Source organism: Chaetura pelagica, unplaced genomic scaffold (assembly GCF_000747805.2).
Source record: "Chaetura pelagica isolate M959 unplaced genomic scaffold, ChaPel_1.0 scaffold69, whole genome shotgun sequence".
NCBI lineage: Eukaryota > Metazoa > Chordata > Aves > Apodiformes > Apodidae > Chaetura > Chaetura pelagica.
Genome location: NW_009970724.1, coordinates 2,329,742 through 2,352,120, shown reverse-complemented (window position 1 = coordinate 2,352,120; position 22,379 = coordinate 2,329,742). Strand labels below are relative to the sequence as shown.

The window sequence follows — 22,379 nt, the reverse complement described above, 5'->3', positions numbered from 1 at the left end:
GTTGGGCTCATGTTAATGGTCTGGGCTTCAACAAGGCCAAGTGCTGGGTCCTGCACTTGGGCCACAACAACCCCAGGCAACGCTCTAGGCTTGGGGAAGTGTGGCTGGAAAGTGTTTGGCGGAAAAGGACTTGGGGGTTCTAATTGACAAGCGGCAGAGTATGAGCCAGCAGTGTGCCCAGGTGGCCAAGAAAGCCAGTGGCATCCTGGCTTGTATTAGAAATAGTGTGACCAGCAGAAGTAGAGAGGTGATTGTCCCCCTGTACTGATGAGGCCACACCTGGAGTATTGCATCCAGTTTTGGGCACCTCAATTCAAGAGAGATATTGAAGTGCTGGAGTGAGTGGAGAGGAGGGCAATGAAGCTGGTGAAGGGCCTAGAGAATAAATCTTACTAAGAATGCTTGAAGAAGCTGGGAATGTTTAGTTTGAGAAAGAGGAGGCTGAGGGGAGACCTCATCAGTCTCTACAACTACCTGAAAGGTCATTGTAGAGAGGTTGGTGCTGGTCTCTTTTCACAGGTAATTAGCAACAGAACAAGAGGGAATGGCTTCAAGCTGCAACAGGGGAGGTTTAGACTGAACATTAGGAAAAAAAATTTTCACAGGAAGAGTGGTTAGACACTGGAATGGGCTGCCCAGGGAGGTGGTTGAGTCACCATCCCTGGATGTGTTTAAGGGTTGTTTGGATGTGGTGTTGGTGGGTATGGTTTAGGGGAGAACTTTGTGGAGTAGGGATGATGATTGGACTCTGATCCCAACGGTCTTTTCCAACCTGAATAGGTCTGTGATTCTCTACTACAGTCATTTGCCACTATAGTTTTGGGGTTGTGTGCAGTTATAAGAACGAAAAGACTATGTGCCAAGTGAGCCCATGCCTGTCTGTGTCAGGCTCAACACAATGTCTGGGGGCTGAGGGTCATCACATGACTTTTAAGTGCCTAGCATTCTCATCTGGGCTCTGTAATGGCTTGAGCTTGCAGAGGGGCATGGTATGGGAGCAGTGCTGTACCTCTCTTTGGAGTCCAGAAAAGGTTTGATCTAAGATTTCTAGTATGGAGGAAATAGCTTTGCTGCTGGGTCTTTATAATCAGCATCTCTTTGTTGTATCCAGTGAAGTCAAGTATAGATCATTTAATTTCTACTGGTCTGTGGCTCATCACAAACTGCTGGTTTTGATTGAGCAGTCACCTCCGGTACAGCAGGCTGGTCGTGTATCCATGGATCAGATGCTGTGAAGGATTTTCTGATCTCTCTCACTTCTATGGGCAAAGGATCATTGCACATGGCAAGAGATTGCACAAATGCCTGCACGCAGACTTTGGACAAAGTTAATTAGGTGATACTTAGGTGTACTTACTTACATTCTTTGTAAAATCTTGAACAAACCAGAAAAGATTGTCAGGGGTAATCATGGTGATTAGATCACTTCAGGGTTTCATCGTCCCCAGAGTAAACATCTGTTTTCAATACTGTAAATAGCAAGGTGCTGCACTTTAGGCCAAGTTGGCCTCAGTCCAAGGTAATGTCATTGTTTACTGTTTCTCTTACGTATCTTCCGTTGCTTTTCCATCTATACAATGGAGTACTTCTGTGTGTACCCTTTTGTTTCTTTTCAGCTACGTAGGAGTATGTGCTGCGGTTGCTCAGTATTGAGTGCTTCTGTGCTTGTTATTGAATGGTAGCTCTGGTGTCATTCCAGTTAAGCTCTGTGTACCTTTTGTCTTTGAAAATCGATGGATAGCAAATTTTAAAAGGGCTAGTTTTTGTGGTACCTTTCATTTAAAAAAAAAAATCCATTTATGTTTGCTCATTGTGAGAGGGGTTTCTAGGGATGCTAGTCTGGGAGGCAAAATATGGTTTGTGCTTTTAATAAGCATCAGGAACCATTTTCTCTTTTAGAAAACCTTGCATGCTTCAGTCACTCTCATTTTCAACAGAAAAAAAAAATATTCCGTAACATTATTTTGTTTACAGCAGATGTTGCCTTCTGCTACAGTGTCTGGATTTGCAAACAAGGGTCTTGGGAATTCTCCTGAGATTGTAGGGAGAAATAGTAAGAGTAGCCACTACAGGCTGTGTTTGTGCCACAGGTGTGGCAATACAGGTAGAAGGAAGCACCTGAAGTGGTGGCCTCTTGCTAGTACCTTGTCAGGAGTGAGGGGTATGGTTCCAGATGTGTGGTGATAGCAGGAAAAATAAGATTGCAGCAAGTTCAGACTCCTCTGGGACTTGGAAAGATGCTGAGGTCTTGTTTGTTTAAACTCTGCAGTGAGCTGGGGGCCTTGCAGAATTAGATTTGTCAGAGAAAAAGGTTTGCCTCAGTTCTCTTAAAACGGGAAAAAAGAAACATACTGAAAATAATTGAGTTTCTGGTGCTTTAAAAGCTTCTTAATGTTCTTCAAGTTCTTTTTTTCTGCAAAAGTATGTCCTTTTGATTGCAGTTCAGGCTTAGCAGAGTACAGTACATCTTGCCATAGAATAAGTAAATGAGCTCTGTTCTGCAGCTGCTATTGAATGACGATGTTGGAGCATGCCTTGGCTTATCAGTGAAGGCTGCCTAATGTATTCCACACAGTCTACCTGAGCGTGCTCTGCAGCAGCAAACCTGATTAACTGTTTTTGTACCTGCTGTATGAATGGTTTTAGCAGTTATGGGGGTGCTTCATTTTATAGTACTTCAGTAAGACATGCCAGAGCATGCACTGGCCATTCCTCGCACACCTCTGTTGCTCTCTGCAGCCCAGAAAATGCACCAGGAGCTTGTCACAGCACAGTCTTGCAATGCAGCTCATGAGCAGAGTGTGGCTCATTAGCTTTACATTCATTAGTTCTTAAAAGCCTTCTGAATCAGATTTTGGGGCATGAGGAAGAGATTTACAGTCTATCCTACCAGTGTGACAGAATGTTCCTAGTCAGAAAAAGATAAAATGGGTCTCTCTGGACCACTCTAAGGGATTTTATGGTTTAGCTGTTGTTTTTCAAGATGCCTCAAACTATTTGGCTTTGTGTTTGTCTGTTATCTTCAACTCAGGCCTCCCACAAAAAGGCAAATACCTGCTTTTACTGAATTATTAACAACAATAGATGGAGCTTACGTATCAATGAGAATTACGGACGTTTCCCAAGGCAATTGATTTAAACAGAGTTAAATTTAGTGGAAGCTTCTATTGGTGTAATGAATGCTCATTATAGAGCCTAATGTGCTTTAAGGGCTTGAAAACCTTCTCTGTAGGGAAGTCAGACTGCTGTTTTCCAGCAGAGGCACAGATGCTGTGCTACGGCACTGCTGTCACTACAACCATATCCCATCACTACGCCCAAACATTTCTCTTTAACCTTGTATGTTTTCATTTCTTGCAGAAGACCACCTCCCAGCTGGCTTCCCAACCATTGACATGGGCCCACAGCTGAAGGTGGTGGAAAAGGCCCGCACAGCCACAATGCTCTGTGCTGCCAGTGGTAACCCTGATCCTGAAATCTCCTGGTTCAAGGACTTCCTGCCTGTAGACACTGCAACAAGCAATGGGCGAATCAAGCAGCTCCGCTCGGGTAAGGTAACAATGCAAGTAAGCCTTCCCTGCTTCTTCACTCTTCCTGCCTTTTCTCTTTCCTTGCTGCTGTTATTTTTTCCCTGAAATGCAATTCCAAAGCCAAATGTCAGTTTGTTTTTGAGCTTGTTTCTTATACAATATAAAAACAGTTTTTGGAGCTAATCCTCTCTGGCAGGATATCATGTCTTGTTAAAAGGAGACAGCAGAGTGGTGTCTCCTGTGCTTGCCTTCATCAGCCTGGGGCAAGTGGACATGCCTTTCGGAACATCACCCGGATTCCTTTATCAGTAGACCATCTGGACATTGTCCCATATCCTTGGTAGGCTCAGACATTTCACTACCAACTCAACAGGTCTCAGATGGTTTTAATAGAAGCACAGGTGGAAATTAGGACAGTGAGATATTGGTTGAGATTTTACAGTCATCAGTCATGTACTACTTCACTCCTTGCGTAGACTCTGCAAGATCATGCTCTGCTTTCTGTTGAGATCTTTATCATTCTTGATGTGAGATACCACAATAATAAAGAAAAATCTAAGAAGCTTCAGTTCTGTGGATTTCAAAGGAGAGTGGACTCAGTTTTAAAAATACACAATTTCCTTTTGATTTTATTGGTAAGCCAAATACTAGTTTTTGAAATACAGATGGTTTGTTCTTGTGGGTGGCTAAGAATGCCACCATTTTAGCAAGAAACTCTTGTTTTTCTACTGCATTGTTCAGTCTCCCAGGACTGTAAGGCACGTTAGAGAATTAAAGAAATTAAAGCATTGCTTTATTCACTGATGAAGTGCAGGTTCCCAACATGAATTGCTTTTACTATTTAACAACTCCCAGCAGCTTTAGTCTGGGGAAAAAAGGCTCACAGTATCCTACACAAACTACAGAAGGGTACAGAGCTTTGGTCTGGAAAGGTCTCACACTTAAATAAGAAACAGACTGCCTTGCCTGGCCAATGGATCTCTGGGCACTGAAAAGCCTTTTGTTATGAGTTCTGCTGCCAGGGCAACACCATCTTCCTCCTAGCAAGGTGAATATCTTGACACATTTCCCCATAGCAGGAGCCCTCTGCGTAAATCTGATGATGCTTGGATGATAAGAAGTAGGCTTGTACCTGGGGGAGTGGGTAATGAGACATCACTCTCATCAAAAATAGAACCCAGCCTGACACTCCCGATCCCACCTTGATGTACCAGTGAGTGCTAATTATACTAATGCATTTATAGCTTATGAAATTTCCTAGTGACCTTTAGCTTATCTCTCCCACAATATGGTTTAATCTTGATCTGTTTGTGCTGAAAGAAAATATCACACTTGTTAATTATTCTGAGAAGCTTTAGGAAGCAGCAATAGGGAAGTGCACATGGATGTGTTTCACTTCACAGCTGACTAAATCAGCATCAGAAATTACCATAAATGAGCAGCAAGGCTGCTCCTGATGCACTTGTTGTACATTCTTCAGCCTCCTTTTCGCAGGTACTTGGCTGCCTCTCTACCAGCTGCTTCACAAGTTTAGTGAGATAGAAAGTTTAAAAACAAACTGATAAAACCTGTCACTGTGTCCAAGTTTTGCTTCCTATTCGCTGTTCTTGAGCAACATCTCAATTGAGTATTTCGCCTGGGATTCAAACACTGAAGCTGGCTGCTTGCTGAAGACAGTAATTACCAAGGGAGGTGTCAAGGGAACCTTTTAGAAATCAATGAGCAGCACACACACTCACACTTGCAAAAGAAATTGATTAGCTCTTTAATGTAGTAAGGGAGGCTTCCACAGTTCAATGCAAGAGACTCCCAAATATGAGCATAGTTTTATTTCCACGGACCTTACACTAGAATGCCAAGATTCACCACAAGGCTCTGCTCCACCTCTGGTATGAGTGGGGAGCAGGAAGTTTACCACTTCTCTCGGGCCAGAGGTTAAACCCCTACTTGCATTTGTGGCTTCTTCTTGTGTTGGTAGTTGATATAAAGAGGGCCTGTGCTTTGAAGTGCCTGAGTCCCACTTACCTGACTGCAGCCACCCTCTGTGGGCAATGTGATGGGTTGAGCAGTCTCTGATCCATTCTGCAAGGTGCTAATTGAGTTCTCCAGCACTACACCGTATTGGACCCAAGTTGTTTTTCAAATAAAAGAGTATTTAAATAGATCCCTCATTATACGGGAGAGTTTAATAGTTTGCAAAGTCTCTGCTCCATTAAGATCATATCTTACAGCCAGCCTGGCATATCTGCATAAATGTCAGTTTATACTATCTCAATCTAAATATACGCTCATTTAATTTCATTTAATTAAAACCCAATAAAAGCTAGACAGATGTAATATAGTTAAAATAGTTACAGCATGGTGTGAGCCCAATATCACAGGTATAGAGTGTCTGACCTTCAACGAGTACATAATATATTATTATTCAGATATACTAAATATAGGTCATAAAGGTCAAAGCAGCTTTGGAGTCTGACTTAGAGAGGGAGTTGAGGGATGATTTAATTTCTCCAGGCTTCTAGTGTGGAATAAATAGCTAGAGGTAAAGCAGCAGCATGTTTGGGAAAGGTGCTCTCTTCTGACATTCACAGTTATGTGGGCCGGCAGTGCTCTGGGGGCTTCAGACAGGTCTTTGAACTTACATTCAGTCAGATCACATAACCAAGGGGCTCTGAATATCAGTTTATAAAGGTCTGTTCATCTTCTGTCAAGGTACTACAGAGTTTGTGGTTTAAGACAACCAAGCAGTCATCTTAAGCTCTTTTAACCCCAGAGGACTGGTCTTTGTCAGGAGTAAATACACAGTTTATAAATCTGTCCTGTATGCTACTGACCCTCATTTACTTATTACATCTATATGTGTTTATATGCATTTTTCTCATTAAACCTTTTGACAGCATAATTGTTCACATTTAGAGGACTTTTTTTCCCCCTTTGTCCCCAATACATAGCTTGTTCCTCCAAATTAATCCTTAGCTCTTTTTTAAGTCCAGCTGTTTTGCCAGTATGTTTTGGGCTAATTACTCTAGAGGTGAGAACACAAATAAACACAGGTTTTCATGTCCATTGTCACAGTTCAAGGCAAAATCAAGTTCTTTAACTCATGCTGGTTGAAACAAAATTCTCCCTTGCTTATCTTGCTTCTCACCCCTTGTGGAAAGGCTCAGGACAGCTCCCTGTTCACCCCCAGGGTGCAGCGCTTCAGTCTTGCCTCTCAGTCACTGACACAGGAGCTAAGGCCAGCTCTGGGCTGGAAGAGCTCCTCATCATGCTAACTCATCTAAAACCTGTTTGGCTGAACTGATTTTGAAACTCTCCAGGCATTGTAGGTGATGTATACATGAGTTCTGGAGGCAAGGGGCAGTGCTACACTTCTAACCATGTTTTAAAATTAATTGATTATTTGGCAGAAACTGTCTCCATATAGATCAGATTGTACTGATGCTTCACATTTCTTCTGTAAAGATTCTTGGATCGCAAGGTCCTGAAGATTTCAAAGCAACTCTGATGGAATTGATACCCTCAAAACTCTTGAATGTTTCCAGTGAGTTTCAGAGTTGAAAAAATTCTCTTACACCCTTCACTTCAGAAAACTTATTAACAAAATGTCAAGTTAGTATAAGTAACTATTCTGAATGCTACCTTTGCCTTATAAGGAAACTCCAGAAATTCAAGGAGCATTGTCATCTTTCCTCTAGTAAAGAACTTAGTACTACAACAAGTACCGTTCTATTTTAATCACCTTCAATTAACTTACTTATGGAACCGTGCACTAGACCCTAGTGTGGCTTTCAGGCAAGTATCAAAGAGGGCTCTGCAGGTGTATTCAGTCACTCTCTGGAAAACTGTAGGTGCCTCTAACAAAGAAGCAGCAGGAACCAGCTCACCAGATTATCTTGCTGCTTTTATTCTCTCAGAGTGAGCAGCAAGCATTTTCATTTTAGTCTTGATCCTGTAGGTAGAAGCACTACTTATTTGGAAATAAAAAGAATATCCAACATGCACAGAACAAACTTGCAAAAAGAGGTGGTGCCTGTCCAGTGAGATGGCAGTGCCAGCCATATCCTGCTTCACTGGTAACAGCCAGCAGTCAGTACCCAGAAGAAGACATTCAGCTCCTTGCAAGAAACAGCTTTCAGTCCAGATATCAGATGGGCATCGACTTGGGAAAAAGCGTGTAAGGACAGCCCAAAAGAACGAGGATTGGGTAGTGTTATCTAAGAGGATCAGGAAACCCACACAAGGATGGCTGGTCTCTCAGAAAGGACTGAATGGACAAGGGTTAAAGCAATATCACAGCCAACCAGTTTACAGATTAAGTGGTATGTCCTGGAAGAACCTCTGCTGTATGTCTGGGTCTTGCTGTGTGTGCCACACACAGCAGTGATGGGATACACACAGACTGCCCGTTGAACTGATTGCAGTTAGCCAGCCTTTTCTGTAGTACTTCCACTTCTGAAAATAGTTTTCCCTAAAACTATGTTAAGAAGCAGCCCAAAGTGCTGTCTGAGCTCTCTGGGATTCAGTGTTGCACTTCCCTAGTGCCCCATTGCAGCTAGCAAGAGCCTTGATTTCTCTGTTTGATGTTACTCTCAAGTGATTTTTGGTGTTTTAGGTTCTTACAAGGAAGAAATGTGTTGGTAAGTCTGGGGTAAGTTTGTGTCAGCACAGTCAAGTCCATTCTCCAACAGAGTTTTCTCCTCCACACTTGGAAATACTAATACAAATAATCCTACAAGGTTTTCCAGTGTATCATCCTCCGTTTTGCCTTGCTTTGGGCACCTGGCTTGTGTGCTTCCAGTACACAGAGGCATTGTCAGAGTCAGCATTCATTTCTGACTGAAGTGCATGTATGGGGTGTTCTTCAGTGTCTGTTACCATGAAAGGGAAATAAACTGTTTCCTTATGAGCATTTCCAACTTTGCAAACACAAATAATTGGGTTTGAGGTTTGATTTTTGGGGTGCCCTTTGCATAAAGCAGTCTGGTGATCACAGGGCACAAGTGGGCCTCAGTATCCATTCAAGAGATGGCACCTCAATCACTTGATGGATGTTTTTTTATGTTGGGATTCTGTGGCCTGCATGCTGTGATTTGGTCCCTTCAAAGGGCACCCTGAAAGGACAACAGCCAGAGATGCATTGTCACATGAAGGGCAAATGGAAACTTTTTCTTCCTTCTGGATGAGGAAATTTGAGGTCCAACAAAAAAGCCTTGTGCACTCTCTGTAATGGTGTCCTCCAACTGAGCAGTCAATGTGCTAACTTTGTAAAGGTGAGAGAGACCCAGAACAAACACTGCACTAAATACAGCAAGCCTCTGTGCTGCTCCCACAAGGGTTGGCTTACATTCAGAGGCCAGGGGGATTGGGATTTAACACAGGAAAAAATGAGCTGGTCACACTTACTTTTGAGGGAATCTGATTCAAGTATGCAGTTGCTCCTAGAGCTCTGTGTATACAATTGAGTATTAGAGAAAGGGTTTAGCCTCTGTGGGGATTAGATTTAAAGATTGGTGCAAATTTTTTCAGTTCTAGGACAGAACAGCAAACCCTATTTCAGCAAGATGAGAGAGAAGGGAGTCCTGTTTTCTGTCCCTTGAGATTGAGCTCAAAGTCATTGCACCATTCCTGTGGGAAGTAACGCACTGTGGTGATGCTTTTCTTAACTCTGAGATTTGTGACGTGTGGAGGGACAGAGGCAAGGGAGGCCCCCAAACAAAACAGGAGAAAAGTATCACTTGGCAAACTTTCCAAACAGGCAAAAAGAAATAACCCTGTTTTCCATGGCTATGTTATTCCATGCGAGTTATCTCTGGGTATGTCTGTTCTGTCAAGGGTAGCAGTAGTTACTAAGATAACTAAGCAGCAGATTTATTATTGCAAGGGAGAGGTTACCCACAACTTCAGTCACTGCAAGATCTTTCCTGATGCTTCAGTCATATGTGAATAGAAAATGTTAGAAAATATAACCAGACATAAAGTTAAAATGGAGTAATGTCATCTTGGCAGAGGAAAATGCTAAAATAAGTAGTTTGAATTGCTGCTTCTGCTTAGAGAAAGGACTCTGCCTAAAGAAAGGATAGTTAGGAAAGAAAAAGAATAAGTATAAATATTGTAGTTACTTTTTAAGAGGCAACTTAAACATGCTTAAAATATGCCTTCTTTGTATTTACAGAAATTCTTTTCTGTCTTTCTTTCCCATTGGGTGATCATTGTTGTGGATAATGGAATGACCTGTAAATCTGAGATACACGACACTCTTGTATGCATACTGGTATTTATTAATCAATACACTGAACATGATTTGACACACTCTGTCCTGTTTAACCCTTTTTTTCTGTCTGTTTAAACTCCTCAGTTTTCTTTGGTAAGTGCTTGGTATTCAGATCCTACAAATCTGCATAAAACCAACACATACCATGAACTGCCTACAGATTCAATCTGCATGAATCTCTCCCTTATACTAACAGCCTTCATATATGCAAAATAAGACCAAGGGGACAAAAGTGGGGATTAGAAGGGTTCCCTGCCAATTTGCCCAGCTGGAGCATCTTCCTTTCAATCATGTTTTGCTATCGATTGTACGCTGAGCTCCAGACACTGACCAGTGGACCTTCCACTTGATAAACACATTGACCTCATAAAAGAAACCTTTATAGATCGTTGCAATAGGATAACTTAACCTCACTCCCAGAGAAGCCCTCCTTATAAGATACTCTTCATTATAGCATGTAAAATTATCTCCAGTGCCTTATAAAGAGGGTAGGGATTCCTTTCTCCAGCAAACATCCAAATTAGGCAGCAACAACAGAAGTCTGGCTAGCAAGCCATTATTACATTACCAGAAACTACTTTAGTTTGAAGTATTTCTTTATGTGAAGTTAATTCTGCATGGCACCAATTTCTTTGCCAGAGGGAACCTGATGCAAGGGTTATGCGAATGCGGAGAATGGCTCAAAAATTATTTGTTACACTCTCTCCGTAGTTTAATTTCTTTAAGCAAGCAGATTTTGTCCCACTGGTCATTCTAACCTTGAAGCAAAATTGCACCTAGCGCCTGCAACCATGCGCTTTCCACCCCTCCTGCCCAGCACACTCACAGTTACACAACCCCCAGGACACCCCCTCCTTATTCTGTATGAGGAATGGAGGGGCACTGCACCATTTTCCCAACGTGTCCTCCATCTCAGTTGCTTGAACAGTGGTGTGGGTGAATGCAAGTGGAGAGGCCAGCCAGCAACGCCACCTCAGCAGCTTATTTTGGCCCCCGTTCATGAAGAAGGTGGCTTTAATGGCAAGATGCAGGGCTGGATGCTGCCCTCCTGGAAGTGATGAGCTTTACTAACGTCCTGAGAGTGTCACTCTGACTTTTATTGCACATCAGTTTCTTTTTGTTTATTCCTGTTGCGCTAATGCAAATTCTAGCTTAAAAAAAACAACTACTTTCTGCTTTTTAGTTATAATTTTCTTCCTTTCCTCTTTGTACTAATGCTTCTCTCTAATCTTATTTGCATTCAAATTACCTCACCAGGTGGTACACCAATCAGAGGTAAGAATGCTGAAATGTGCCTCCAGTTGTCACGTCACTCCATCTCCTGTCTGCCTTGTCCCTTCTGGTGTTTCTCATCTCCAGCTTTTACTCTCAGCCCTAACTCTGCCAGCGCTCTCACTCATCTGCACTCTCTCACTAGTGTGTTTATTTTAGTTGGTTTTTAGCTTGATTTCTTCCATTGCAGTTTTGCACTGTTGAAAGGGGGTTATTCAGCGGAAAGTTTGCAAACTAGAAAATGGTCCCTGGCCTCTGCCATGGGAAGGTTGACATCTCCTGCAGCTCCTGCAAGCCTCTGAACTTCCTGCACAGTTGTGTCCTCTGAGGTTTTGTGTCTAGGGGGTTTTAGATGGATTGCTTTGGTATAAGCACAAGGAGGTAACATTTTCACAAGAGAACAATCAAATTCTTCTGCTGCTGCTGACAGGCATAAAACTCTAATCAGAAGGAGATAAATTCTTGAAAGTTTGAGCAAATATGGCTCTGGGATAATTAGCACCTTTGTTTGCTTTCCTCATGTTTGCCTTTCAAGTGTGCTAACCCTCTAATGTGGCAGCAGGGTGGAGAACTACTGCCCTAGACGCCCCTTTCTGAGCTGGACATTCCGATGTTACTTTGCAGTACAAAGATTTGTTTTAAATAGATTAATCAGAAGCACATCTGGCTTCTTTAATTAATTAAACCAACCCCCAGCTTGACAGCCCAGTGTGCGCAGTCCCTGGCTAGTTTTCACAGGCTGTATGCACCAGTAATGACTTTCCAATTGGAGTGTTGTCTTTTCTACCCTAAATGCTCAAAGCTGTCCCTTTAGATTAACTTTAGTGTGTTAATCAGCATTACATGCTAAGGTCCTTCTGAATTCTCTTGTGATTTTGGTTACCCTTGTTTACTGACCCCTGGATTTCTTGACAGAATGACTACCACCTACAAATCCAACACAGCCTCATTTATTCAGTTTTCCCCTTCTCCCTTTTCCTCTCTTTTTCCTGAATCACTGCTGAAAGTTAATAATCTTGACTCTTTGGAACTGGTTCTGCTGCTGGGGGTTAATGTTTTCAGCTCCCTCTAAGTGATTTTAGAATAAATATGAATTGCCATTTTATGCGTATTTGCATTAAGTTGCCTCTGTAGCAAATCTGGGTCAGAGAAAAAGACTGCGAACCTCATTTTGATGTGAATGGGCTTATATATCTGTCATTCCTCCCTTTGGAATGCTGGAGATTGACAGCTGTGATGTTACAAGCTCCTCAAACTATTTCTTCATCTCCTATTTCTACTGCAAATCCTAAAATGAGATGACAGATTGAATGCTAACTAGCTGAGTGCTCTGAGCTCTAGCCGCGCGCGCCGAGCGTGCAGCGTCCCAGGGCCTCCCCACACGCTCGCTGCGCGCCCGCCCTGCCTGATGACATTAGTGACTCAGCACCAGAACCGCGTGGATGCTCCATACGTCCTGCTTGGGAACCGAACACATCTCTGTGAAAAGAACTCTCCATCTCATGAAACATAAGTTCTCCACATCCCCACCCCTCCTTCCCACCCCCGTCTGAGTCCTGATGAGGTATTTTAAGAATGTTCTTGACATTATTTAAAATATATGTGTCCTGTTTGAATGTCAAATATGACATTTCTGTGAGAGCAAACAGAAGCCACGTGCTGCTCTCTGGCTTCTCCCAGAGGATTTCTGTCAGCCTAATGCCTTTTATTTAAAATGGAGGTCATTGAATTCCTAAAGATAAGGACAGATTAGATGAAAGTGCTTTTATTATGGTGAGGTTGTGTCCATGTAGAAGTGACTGTTCTGCCATGTTCTATACCCAGCTGCACTCTTGTTCCTCATTAAGGTAAGTTTGACACTTTGGAATCCATTCATTTGGTCTGAAAGGAAGGGTGAACTAATTACTCTTAATGAACCCTTTTGGTAATAATATTTGGGGGTGGAAAGGGAGGTTTTGGGTTGATTTAATTGCTGCTGTTACTGTCACTTTGAGTTATGTGTCTTGAGTACTTGGGATGTTTGAGTGTTATCCAAGGCCTTTGTGCTAGAACAGGGGAAAACCCACTCGCAGGGGGCAGCATGTGGTTAGCGGGGGGACGACCCAATAAATTCTACCATGCATCCCTCTCTAAACACCTTGTGTGTCCTGACATCCCTGGTTCTTTCTGTCCAGACATCTGTCTACCCTGAAATGGAAGGAGCTCCCATCTGTAATTCAGAATCTCAGTTTGTAGCTTCATTCTTTACCCTTCTGGGACTGCCACAGATAGTCATTTAATCTTGAAATCCTTATTTGTTCCTCAGAAAGACATGGAGGTGGCAGGTGCCCATCAGATTAGGCAACAGCTAGCTTCTTACAGTGACCCACCGATAATACCAGTAAGTGCATGTTTAAGCAAGTTCTGCCCCATTCTTATTTCCAAAGTAAAATAGATTATGTTAATTTCTAGCATTTCTGTGAATTGAACTTGTTCAACCTTTCATGAAACCTGTCTGCTGCATTTTCCTGCTGTAAGAGAGAGCAGAGCAGTGTTGTATTTCTGGTGGGTGCTGGACTGAACAGACATTAGATCAGATGCACATGAGGAGGTAAAGAAAATACCATCATCTCAGGCATTTTCCCTCTCCAGTCAGATTTATTTGTTACTTTTCTGTCACCAGAGGAAATATCTGAGGTTCCTGTACATAAGAGTAGTTTTTCCCTGCAGACATCAGCATAGCAGAGGTCTGTCTGAATTAACTTTACATCAGCTCACTTGGGTGTCAGAAGCTGTCTGTCTGAGAAACCAGGTAAACACCTGCACCGACTTTTGCTGTAGCTGCAGCTAAACCTTTTCCAGTCCTTAGCAAACTAGTTTAAATATAGCTCCAGTACTTTGATGCTATCCTGTGAGCTGGAGCATAAAGCTATCCAAAGAGATTAAAGGAAGCTAAGAGAATTTTGCTGTCTCTTTTTGAGTATGTGTTTGTACATCTGATTGCACTTTGTATATGATAGGATTTTTTTCCTTTTCTTGAGCTTTTTCAGTCAAAAAAATGGCAAGAATAAAACAAAAACTAGATTATACACTTTCAGGAACAGTGTCAGGGGGAGATTGGGAGGAATGATGCCTGTAAATGCTTTTAATGCCATGTTTCTTACTGTTGGGGTTCAGATTGACTCATGTCCCTTTAGAAGCAAGCACACAGAGGCGTTACTGTGCGTTTGACAGTGCTGTAGTTCTGCTTCTGAGTCCCCTGAGATTTACTGTAGCTGCTGGTGAGAGATCAGAGCATCCTGAAACTCTGCTAAGTAACCTTGTGCTGCTGAGCACATTGGGTCTTCTCCATTTCTGCTCGAGTCCAGCTCAGTGGCAGCAGTTGAGTGCTCTCAGCAGCTGCCTGTGGTGCACAGGAGAGTGATTTCTCAGCAGTGCTGCCATCCAGAGCAGGCTCCTTGCATGCCATTCACTGGCCTTTCAGGCATAATGACCATAATGAACAATAACAATGAAAATGTATTTGTAGTTACCTTGTTTTGCATAGCTGTCAGTGCTGATGGCTGGTGAAGGCTAGGTGCAGTCCTCTGTAGCAGCTGGGAGATGCTGCTCTTAAAAACTACAGAAAATAGTTAATATGGGAAATGCTTATTTTCATTATTAGTGACTCTTGCATGGTTTTGGTGTCTTGTAGGTTTTCACAGTTCCCATGACAAGTGTTGGTTATCTTGGGCAGCAGTCAGGGTGTCAAAGTCCAGCTCCCTCACTGTCAGGGCTTCCTGGTGTCTCTTTTTCCACCATACTCACATTTATAGGTCCGTTTTTGGTCTGAGCTTGCCTCTGGCCCTGCTTCATAGCTCCCCGGATTTTATTTGGAGGATTCTCCTTCTCTGGGATGGAATTTTTAACAGAAAGGGGATTGGGACTCACACCTGAGTACTGGCAATTAAGAATACTGCTTCAGAAATCGTCTGTGGGGGAAGCTGGTGGCAGGGAGGGGGAAGGAGAAAGGAGGAAAGGACTTGGAGTAGCCGCATTCTCTAATGTGCAAGGTGTGCAAAATTTACCTTTTCCCTGAGAGGAAGAGCCCGGGTCAGGTAGCTGAGTTCATTAACATCAACCTTGCAAGGCCCTGCCTTAGCTGAGTGCTGTGACTGCAGCCTGGTTCCTCTGACTCTTGGGAACTTACAGGAGCATTTCATTGTTGTCTAATTTTATAACCAGTGCAAAAGGTCAGTCTCCATCTCTGAGCCAGGGAGTCTAAGGCTGTGAATACTTCTCCGGAAGTGGAGCAGCTCTCACTGCTGGGGATGGAGCTCCAACCTGAATAGATAGGGAAGAGTGTTGCCCCAAGGGGCTTAGCTCCATGGGGTGCTGTCTGGGAGAAGGGAGCACAAGTACCCAATGACAGAGCAGGATTTCAGAGATCATTTGTATGGCAGCTTAGAGCTTTTTACATGTGGTTTGCCACCTAGAGGAAAGAGTAACAAGCACTCGGTGTCACAGCAGTACCCAATACTGCCAAGAAGTGGCCCTTATCAGGATCTACCTTCCCCATGCTCTATGTAGTGCACTTTTTAAATGCTTCTTTTAACTATGTCACTGCAACTAATGATTCTGCCTGAGCGCAGATATATTTGAATATATAAGTATCTTGGAGAGCTGCTCATGGGGCTGCTGTCTGTGTCTGAGTTTAAAGAGAAGGAGGGGGGGGAAGCTCAGAGAGGATGGGAAGGGACTAGCAAGGAGACAAAAGTACAGACTAAAGAACCTATAAATATAAGGAATGCTTGTCAGGCAGCAGTGCTGTCTTCTGCCCTCAGTTCCAGAAAGCTCTGCTTTGTCACCATTCTCCTTGGCACTAGAGAGCAACCAGGGGTTTTCCTCAGGAGCTGTCAGGTCTCTGGTAAGCTATGTTATCAAGAAGAGATCTGAGCCACAGGAGGGGTTGACATGACATTGCAGTGTGGTGAGGAATGGCTAACCCTCTTCTGCTAGAGCCCTGCTGTGGTTCAGGGTGCTCAGCAGGCAGCAGAGGTCGAGTGGTGCTCAGCAGGGAGAAGTTTCACTCTGGTGAGCACGTACTGTTGCAGGGCCCCATGAGCTCCCTAACAAGCTGTTCAGCGCACCTCTCAGTACACACACAGACGTCCTGATGGTGCATGGTCCTCATGCATCCACCGAAGCCACACTGTTTGATTGCACATCAGGACTCAGCCATGCGAACAAGAACAAGACACTTGACACAGGAGCATTGGATGAGTCCCTATGAGAAGTCTGCAGTAACATCCTGTGCAAACAAGACCTTACTCAGCAACTTGTGCATCATAAATCCCAAAGTAATGAAGAAAAGTAAAGCAGCCTTCCTAGCCCTGGTTTGCAGGGGCACAGAAGATTGTAAGACAGGGCCAGAAAGAAACAGAAATTGATAGAATAGAAATTGGGTCCTTTGCACTTGTCAAAGCAAAGAATTCACTTCTGAGGGTCTTTGGATGCAGCTTCCAATGAACTTCAGGAAACAGAGCTACTCAGGACTCAGTTCTTCCTTTCCTGTAGCTCCTTGTGTCCTGTCCAGCCAAGAGTTGAACCCTCCAAGAGATTAAGGTATTGCCTTTCTCTGGGATGTCTGAACTAGGGCTTAGAGCATTTTACACATAGGGAATTTTTCCCAAGGCTCAAATGCATTTATGTTTCCAGCTTTCTGATACCGGCAATGTCTGAGCTTCTTGACTTTATTCGTAAATCGCTGTATCCTGAGATACCCTACACTTTCTTGTACCTGTCACACAGTTGTAGGTTGTCTTTCAGGAAAATCCTTGTAGTCCTACCGACTGTCATCAGTTTACTATGATCCTTCCACTCTCTGCCAGGTGTCAGCAGTACCATGAGATCAGTATGTTTGTCTAATGATGATTTATTGTAGTAACTGACTTCTTTCTGGTTTGGTTTAGAGGTTTACATAAACTTCCCTCTGCTTTCTGGGTTCTCTTGCTCCTGACATGCCATAGTTTGAATGGTCATGCCAACCCAGACAAAACTAGAATCCCTTACCTTGAGTCCCTGAGCAGTTTGTAGGCAGTTCCTGATGCATGTTACATGTTGGTAGTATGATTCTAGAAATCTGTCCACACTGGCTGCAGAACTGACAGGGAATGAGAGCATGTAATCTGAAACTCCCCGCTGCCCCATTTTCTTCATCATCTTCTGTTTTCCTCTTCTCTCTCCAGCACTGATGTTGAGACCCCTAGAGATATAAAATAATTTGACTAACCAACATTTAAGAGGTACGGTGATTGCAAATAAAAAGGTTATGAAATACCAGTGTTATGTGGCTAAATGGCTAAAAGGGGCATCTAAAAAAGTATGTGTTCACAGCAAAAATATCTAGGGATCTTACTTTTTTCTACTGATACCACTGCCTGTCACCTGAACCTGGCTCGGCTTTCAGCCCAGCCAGCAGATGAGAGCTACAGGTTAAGTCAGGAGTTAGGGTCTTTCTCTGGGTGATGACAGCCACTCTTTTGTTTCGTGTGTTTTTTTCAAAGTTTGGGTATGGTTTGCAGCAAACAGCTTTTCCCAGCCATGCCTGATGTAGGCGCTCAGAATGAACTCTGCAGCATGTGCATGCCCAGAGTAATTGAGCAGAAATTACGAAGGGGATAATCTATGGTAAATTCCAAGAAAATCTTCCTGATAGCATAACCAGGCTGCAGCATCAATTCCTTGAAGAAGTGATGAAAGACCTATCACTAGGCACATTTAAAATAGAATTGGACAGAACACAAGTACATTTACAACAGGGAGCAATCCTGCCCTGGCCCCTAGGGATGCACAAGATAACCTAGTAGGTCTTTTCTGTTTCCAGAGTCTTGTCAATGTTGGGAAGCTTCCTCCTGCTCTGCTGCCTGTCATGCTGCTGTCGGCTTGAAAGTGTTTTTCCCGGACAGCATGTAGAAATTCAGTGTTCTCCCTGAATTAAGCAGCAGTGCTCTGTATGCTTTGGCCTGTGGATGTCCAGAGAGTGCTGTGGCTAGGGAAAGCTGGCAGTTCCTTTCATTAGTAGGTGGAAAGTCTTCTGCAAAGAGGCTTTCTCTGTCTATCTGAAGCCTCATTTCCAGCACTAATGCAACAATAGGGAGGGCTCTGGACATCATTTTTATTATATGGCAAAACCTAGGGAAGTTCATTTTTCCCCTTGACATACAGACTTATACTACAGTCTCAATTTATCCTTCTAAATAATGTAGGTGGCAGTGGCTGATTCACATTAGTTTTTCTTCTGTTCTGATGATATGAAAAACTGAGTTTGACCTCTGCAGCTTGAACCAGCAAGAAGGGAGAAGGCAATTTTACCAGCTATTCTCAGTGCCACTCTCAGTGGTCGTTTTGAACTGCGGAAGGCAGAAATGAGTTCAAATTCTTACAAGCAAAGGGGTTAATGTTTTCTTTTCGTTCAGTATATGGTTTCTGAGCAGAGTTCCCTTCTTAGAGGCAATCCTAAGCAGCAGAATCTGAGCACTTGGAGGCATTTTAAAAATCATTCCCAATTGCCTGGGGGAAGCAGGCTGAGCACCAGCCACTTCAGTGTCTGGCCGATGGCCTTTTGCTCCTGCAGTGCCAGCTTGCGGTCATATGCATCTGCTTCTTTCTTTCTGTGTCTCCATCTTTTAGTCTGCATATGAACTCCCCATTGGGGGAGTTCAGATGTGAACAGTTTTGCAGTCATCTGTGCTAGGCAAGATGACTAGATGAAAAACCAGCCTTCCAAGCCAAGTGGTGCTGGACACCAGTGGAACAGACTGAGCAGATGAGAGAAAACCACCTCAGACCAGCTCTCACTTCTCCATCACAGACACTCCAGAGGTTCCCCACGTAAATTGCTATTCTGTGTGCTCTGGTGATTGTTGCAATTATTTGTATATGTCCCTCATGCACCTGGCACTTTAGGGATGGGATCAGATCATATCCCAGGGAACACATGGTCGAGGCTAAGCAACTATTCCTGACCCAAAGCTGGAGGATTAGGCACTGCTGAGACAAAGGGAAGGGTGTCTTTCACCTAAACACCATGCAGTGAATGGGTGTATTGCATTGGTGTGTATCTTTGATGTCTCAGACTGAGCTTCTAATCTTTTTTATCATATATAATGAAATCTGAAAGGACAAGGAGACCACTGATGTGGAGAAAGCTGACGAAGGGCAAAGTGTTATCGCAGAATGAGGGGTTCCTGTTGGAAGGAGGTGTAGTGAGGTGAGAGAGACGGGACTCTGCCAGTTTCTGCAGGAAGGCCACAATTTGTTGAGCATTTGCTAGGCTTTGTGTGCATCAGATAAGAAACAAACAGCTACAGTTAGTGCTTTATGCTTGCCTGTTTTGATTAAAGGCTTATTAAAAGTGCTTTTATTAGACAGGAGTCCCATAGAAAGCTGTAATTAATAGGTGTGCATGTATGTGTTTTTTTTCTTTATTGAAGCAATGGATATAAGTGGTTTGGGTAGTTGGAAATACATCAGCAATGGGTTTCCTGTACATTAAAAAATAGCAGTAATCAATTTCACAAGCTTCTGACGGCAGACTGGGTACCTTTTGGCTGCATGCTGGTACCCTTGGGTCCAGGGAACACCACCACACTATATTTGTCTAGGAAGAGACTTTAGAAGTGTGGGGCATGGCCTTCCTTTTCTGTGGCTGGTTGTTTAATTACTAGATTTGCCATAACCTGAACTGTCTGTGTCATTTTGTTTGTGTACAGGAGCTCTGCAAATAGAGAACAGCAAGGAGTCAGACCAAGGCAAATATGAATGTGTTGCAACCAACAGCGCAGGAACCCGCTACTCTGCCCCAGCAAACCTTTATGTTCGAGGTAAGAGCAGCTTCCACCCAAGGTGTTCACTTTCCTCCTGCCCAAAAGGCTCCATGACTTTCAGTGAAGGAGTGTGTTCCCTGTCTCAGTGCCCTGATCACACTTTGTGGTTTGTGTGATGTGGCCTTTTGCTCAAAGAATGGCACAAGATCTTGGATCCACATTGGATTTTACTCATGTCTTGAAATCAGTTTTTGCTGTTTATATGGTGTTATGTAAAATGCTGAACTATGGGCAGAATTTGAATTCCTTTCCCTTGAACTCCTCACCCTTGTGTCATAGTTATTTGAATTGGGATTGAGGAGTGCTTAATCCTCTTAGTATAAACTCACCTTTGGTGGAGTAGTATAAAACTGGTCATACTCTGATGAGTGAGAGCTGCTCAGCTATAGGTGAGCTGATACTTAGGCCTCTGCTTCGGAATGTGTATCTTTAAAAACTGAGCAGCTTTTTGTGGTTGTCCTAATCCATTTTACATGCATCAGTGATTGAGCCTCCGAGTATTAATGGCTCATACTGGGAACCTGCTGGAAATTAGCTGCAATTCATGTAAAGTGATTTTTCTAAGAGTTATGCTGTGTTGCTGGTTAAAAACTGTTTTCAACATGCCAGAAGAACTAGGTTTTACATTAGGACAGTCTCCTGCCAGTATTCTTTCTGTACATAAAACGTATTTGAGTTAGCTTGGAGAGAAGAAAGGGCTAAATTCCCTGTATACTTTCTGTTAATTTCAGCAGGGAAAAAAAATTTGCTGCTTCGTATGAAACTGTATAACCACAGCCACTGGCAAGGAACCCCTGGGAAATGTAGTTATGGATTTTCCCGAGAAAGAAGATTCTTGTGCTGATGCAACCCATTGTTTGTTAGGAAGTTAGAGCCAGATTTTATTTCCACATAGTACATCAACTATCTAATATTAAATCTCATCTTCATTTCTTCCTTCCTCCGTTTTGAAGAAAAAAAAATACAATCTTAAAATCGTATATGCATTGGTTAGTATGGAAAGGGGACATGGGAATGATTAAGTCTTCACCTGCTGTGTGTTTGCTTCTAGGGGTGGCTTCTGGCATTGTTTTCTTTGCTTATTCTGGGGGACTGCTTTTTCATTTTTTGCAGCACAATTTGGATTATAGGAGTCTTTGGAAGACTGAAGTATCCAATTAAGCATATTCAGAAGATGAAGCTGTATCTGTGCAGTGGAATCATTCATTTCACTCTCACAGTGTAATTAAGGATGATTTTAAACTCCTTGTATTCTTGCAAGTTCAATTTTTCAGGCAAGCTGTACTAGAACTCATCCCAGATTGTCACTTTGCACTCTAAGGAAAGGGTTCTTACTTACCAGGTCGGCTGTTGTTGCACAGGTTTGTGTAGATGCTCAGCCATTTTGCTGCAGTGTTTGGGATGCTTTTTCTTTCTGTGACATGCTCAGACTCTCAGTGTTCTTTTTTCTATAGAGGTGTGGCTGAAAAAAGGCACAGGAGCCTCAAGAGGTAGAAAAACCTCCTCTTAACAACTTTCCAGTTTCCTATTAATGAACACTCTTAATTTAGCAAGTGAATCCTCTAGGGCTAAGGAGTGTACTGAATTTTACACTTGCCTTGCTGCTCAGCAAGGTTCATCTGTCCTGTTTGAGCTGGGCATGGGCTGTGGATGGTCTGCATATGTGAGAGGATCCTGATGTTCACCGAAGAAAGCATGTTTTTAGGCATATGCTTTGCTGTTAGCTGTCATTTTTTACACATAAATTTTTGGAATGAGCCTTTTTATTGCACATAATCTTTACGATATCAGTCATCAGCCTGTGTGATCCTGATAAAGCCTTTCTGTATATTTAAGACAGGATGCCCTATAAATTAATATCAGATGAAACTCACTGTGCATACTAGGTAGTAGATGGTATTTCTGTTTACAGTTTCTGGTAGCAGATGTTATACAAAAAAAATACCATACTGTTACTATATTAGTTAATGACTTCAAAAAGTTATTGAAGCCAAGAAAAATACAGGCAGGGAAAAGAATGAAAATATCTTACTTTGTCAAGTCCAGGAGGCAGAATGAAAGAATCTCTTTTTTTTTTTTTCTTCCTGTGGTAGCCCTACAGTTGTCATTAGACAGATCAGTGACTTCCAATAGGGTCTTCAGAAAGTGTTTGCATCTTTAGTAGAAAAGACATTAATTAATGCTAAGTTACATTGGAAATTGTGTCGGCTACACCACCAGTGCATGGTGGTTTCATAATGATTGCCCTCATTGTGGTGCATACCCAAGAAGCTGGGCGCTTTCTGGGAAAGCATGGCTGAGTACTGAGCAGCGGTACTATATTCCACCCTGTGTCATTCTCAGGACTGTTATGCCTGCTCTCATTTACAGGCTATTTTTTTTTATATAGTTCAAATGTTTGTTTGCCTCTAGACTCTTGGGGTTTATGTTTTTGATCATGTCCTCCCCTTTCCTAGC

At 42.9% G+C, this 22,379-nt stretch overlaps 1 protein-coding gene across 1 annotated transcript in view; it reads left to right on the top strand.

Annotated features, from left to right (window-relative positions):
• The window catches only part of PTPRF (protein tyrosine phosphatase, receptor type, F), a 257,488-nt gene that overhangs the window by 147,617 nt on the left and 87,492 nt on the right, over positions 1–22,379 (top strand). The window contains exons 4-5 of the mRNA XM_010006576.1: positions 3,361–3,549; positions 19,809–19,919. Coding sequence (XP_010004878.1) covers positions 3,361–3,549; positions 19,809–19,919 — 300 coding nt within the window. The remainder of the gene's footprint in view (positions 1–3,360; positions 3,550–19,808; positions 19,920–22,379) is intronic.